Source organism: Xiphophorus maculatus, chromosome 23, assembly GCF_002775205.1.
Source record: "Xiphophorus maculatus strain JP 163 A chromosome 23, X_maculatus-5.0-male, whole genome shotgun sequence".
NCBI classification, from domain to species: Eukaryota; Metazoa; Chordata; class Actinopteri; order Cyprinodontiformes; family Poeciliidae; genus Xiphophorus; species Xiphophorus maculatus.
In genome coordinates, this window is record NC_036465.1 from 1,712,577 (window position 1) to 1,715,536 (window position 2,960).

Genomic DNA, 2,960 nt, shown 5'->3' on the forward strand with positions numbered 1-2,960 from the left:
CGATTGTTTGTAGAATCTGGATGGAATTAATAATTTGTTGGGAATAATCTGATTGAGATTCTGTATTTTGAAAAGTTTCATCCAACGCAAATGAGGTAGCCGGTGAACCATTGGGTGAGTTTTGCGGAGATATGTAGTCATTTAAACCGCGGACTGCATCATTAATTTGTCTGAAATAGTCTGAGACTTCAGATGCGTTTAAAATATCAGAGATTGATGATCTAGCAGGGCTAAGAGCAGGGCTCTGTGAAAAGTCATTTCCCCCTGTATTCAATGCTAATGCAAGTGTTTGCAGAGTTTGGATATTGTCAGCTATTTGTTGAGAATAATCTGATTGAGATGATTCAACTCTAGCTTGTTGATGTTCCATTCTTTACTGAGTTATAAGAGACAAATCATACATGATTCATTTCACAATCACCTTTGCATCGGAGGAAAGATTATGCAACACTGTTCTGCTGGCTTGTAGCAGGATTTTAACTTGTTCTCGGTTGCGAGCCAGAGCTTGTCGTCGTCGTCGTCCTCTGTCCGTAGGAGGTCTGTCCAGCAGCATGAAAGATTCTGCAATAAATAATTAGGAATAAACTTCTAGCAGCTATGAAATGTGATTTTACTAGATAAATTCAAATAAAATACCTGTAATCATTCCATCTAATAAAACGGTTCTGAATTGGAGATTATGTGCTCTCCTCTTCCTCTCCCAGCCCCTGAGTCCGGAAGCTGTGGAATATATTTAATATGATTACAATCAGTTAGGTAAGGCCGAATTAAAGCATTACTGAAAAAGTATTTAAAAAATAAATAAAGTAGATTAGGATAAAGTAAATACAAAAAATAACATAGAATAAATTAATAAATAATTTTTTAAAAAAAAAAGCATGTAGCATGTTAGAGGGGGTAGTGAACAAACATTGCACTTTAATTTTACAATAAGACAAACTGGAGTCTCCAACTTGACAAGAACGTAGCTCTTGGCGACTTGTAAGGTTTTTTTAAATTTTTATTATTTTTTTATTTTTATAGTGGTATGTGTGGAAATAAATACACACGAACTCCTTTTTATTACGTCTGCTTTCATGTCCGGCTTTATGTCAACAAGACATACACACGCACGCAGAGAGAGAGCAAGGGATCTTCTGCGGGTGGGGGGATCGCTCACCCACCCCTGGCCATCGGCTGTTATGTCCTGGAGACAAAAAAGCGCATGCACACACACACACACACCCCTCCCCTCTGCTGTCTCTGTGTGTTGGGGTGGGTTGAGTAAAGTTTTCAGTGAAATGTTCCCAGTGTAGAAAAATATTCACACCCCTCCCCATGTTTCGTATTTTAAGGTGTTATAAAGAGAAACTTTATTAGAGTTTACGTTACGGATATATATCTTTCTTTTAACTTAAAATAACAGTTTGAAAATTGGGACTTGCATTGGAATCAGACAAGAGAAGCATTAAAGGTATATATCTTTATTATCTAAAACAAATAATTAAACTTACATGGCTGGAGAGAATTAGTAGGCCTCTCAGGTAGCGCTTCTGGTTCCGCTTCAGGATCTGGTTCCGGTTCCGCTTCAGGTTCTAGCTCCGGATCCGCTTCAGGTTCTGGTTCAGGTTCAGGTTCTGCTCTCTGTTCGATGTCTGGCCTTGCCCTGGCAGCCTGCCGTGGTGTGGGAGGAGGCGTGACGGAGATGAAATCAAATCTCTGCCCTGAAGGCAGGTCTGCCACAGGTTCGTCTTCCGATTCAGACGAGATGAGAATTACGTCTTCATCACGGGTTATGCCTGTAAAATGACGAAAAAATAAATAATAAAAAAAAAAAACAGTTTCTTGATTGGTTAAGATAGTTGTTTTAAAAACAGAAAAAAAACTTACTGTGTACTCCTATCTGAACAGAACCGGATGGTGTCAGAGCCGTATTCACCAGCTGTGATGATCTGATAGCTTCAGAGTCAGTTCTTTTTTTATTCAATGACAAGCGGTTCTTCCTAGGATTCTCCCGGTTATCTGTAAATATTAGAGTAAAATTAGAGTAAATGTTTTATTTTCTCGCTTTTAGAATTCTGGTTACAGAGATATTAAATTACCAATTGTATTGTTTAATCCTGTGTGGTTCTGGTATGTCTCCTGAGTATTGGCAAGATCTGTAAGCAAATAATATTTTAAATTATGTTACAACTCTGGCTAAAAAAGAAAAAAAAGGTATGCTGAAAACAAACTTACCGCTTATAAATTCCGACTCTAAGACAATGTTTGGATCTTCTGAGACTGCCCCTAAAAATAAGAAAATCATTATTAAGCATGATGCATTTCTGTATATACATATATATATTCAGTATATGATTAGAGAAAGACAATTTGAGAATTGTATTTACTTACGATCGAACAACGTGGATAGAACCTGAGAACTTATAGCTGCAGATCTTCCTGTAAAGTCAGACATAATTCAAAATAATACTTCTTTAAAGAAAATTAACAAGTTTGGAAATACAGCTGGATTTGTAACAAAAGTCAGTCGAAATTCTGGAGAGCTGTGATTCTTACCCTGAGATGACGTCTGCTTTTAAAAGAACGCGTGAGGTATATGTCCAGCTTTAAGTCTTGTCACACACGCAGGCAGAGAGCAAGGGGGGGGGGGGGGGGGGGGGGGGGGGGTCCTCTGTGTGGGAGGGGTCACTACTGACCCGCAGCTCATATCATATCATCAGATTCTGAGACTTGCATCATTAGAGCCACCTAGGCCTGTTTAGCCCCTGTCAGATATTCTTCATAAATAAATTTACAGATGAGGAACATTTCCTGACATGTATTACACTAGCAACTGTTACAGAAAAAAAATCTATGAGTTTAAATGTATTTAAACCAAGATTTACTATTTTGGAGAAAACATGAAGCAGTAGGAAGATCAGCGCTGATTCAACAGCAAGAAAAAGATTGAACAAAATCATTCACAATGATGCCGGACC

At 38.2% G+C, this 2,960-nt stretch overlaps 1 protein-coding gene across 1 annotated transcript; it reads right to left on the reverse strand.

Annotated features, from left to right (window-relative positions):
• Window positions 1-374: 374 nt before the first annotated feature.
• Window positions 375-2,579, reverse strand: LOC111607089 (translation initiation factor IF-2-like). Its single transcript, XM_023328948.1, has 7 exons — window positions 2,374-2,579; window positions 2,218-2,268; window positions 2,082-2,138; window positions 1,870-2,001; window positions 1,494-1,778; window positions 637-720; window positions 375-561 (listed from the first exon to the last, which is right to left on the reverse strand). The coding sequence occupies exons 1-7, from the start codon at window positions 2,435-2,437 to the stop codon at window positions 407-409; spliced, it is 828 nt and encodes a 275-aa protein (XP_023184716.1). The 5' UTR covers window positions 2,438-2,579; the 3' UTR covers window positions 375-406.
• Window positions 2,580-2,960: the final 381 nt, after the last annotated feature.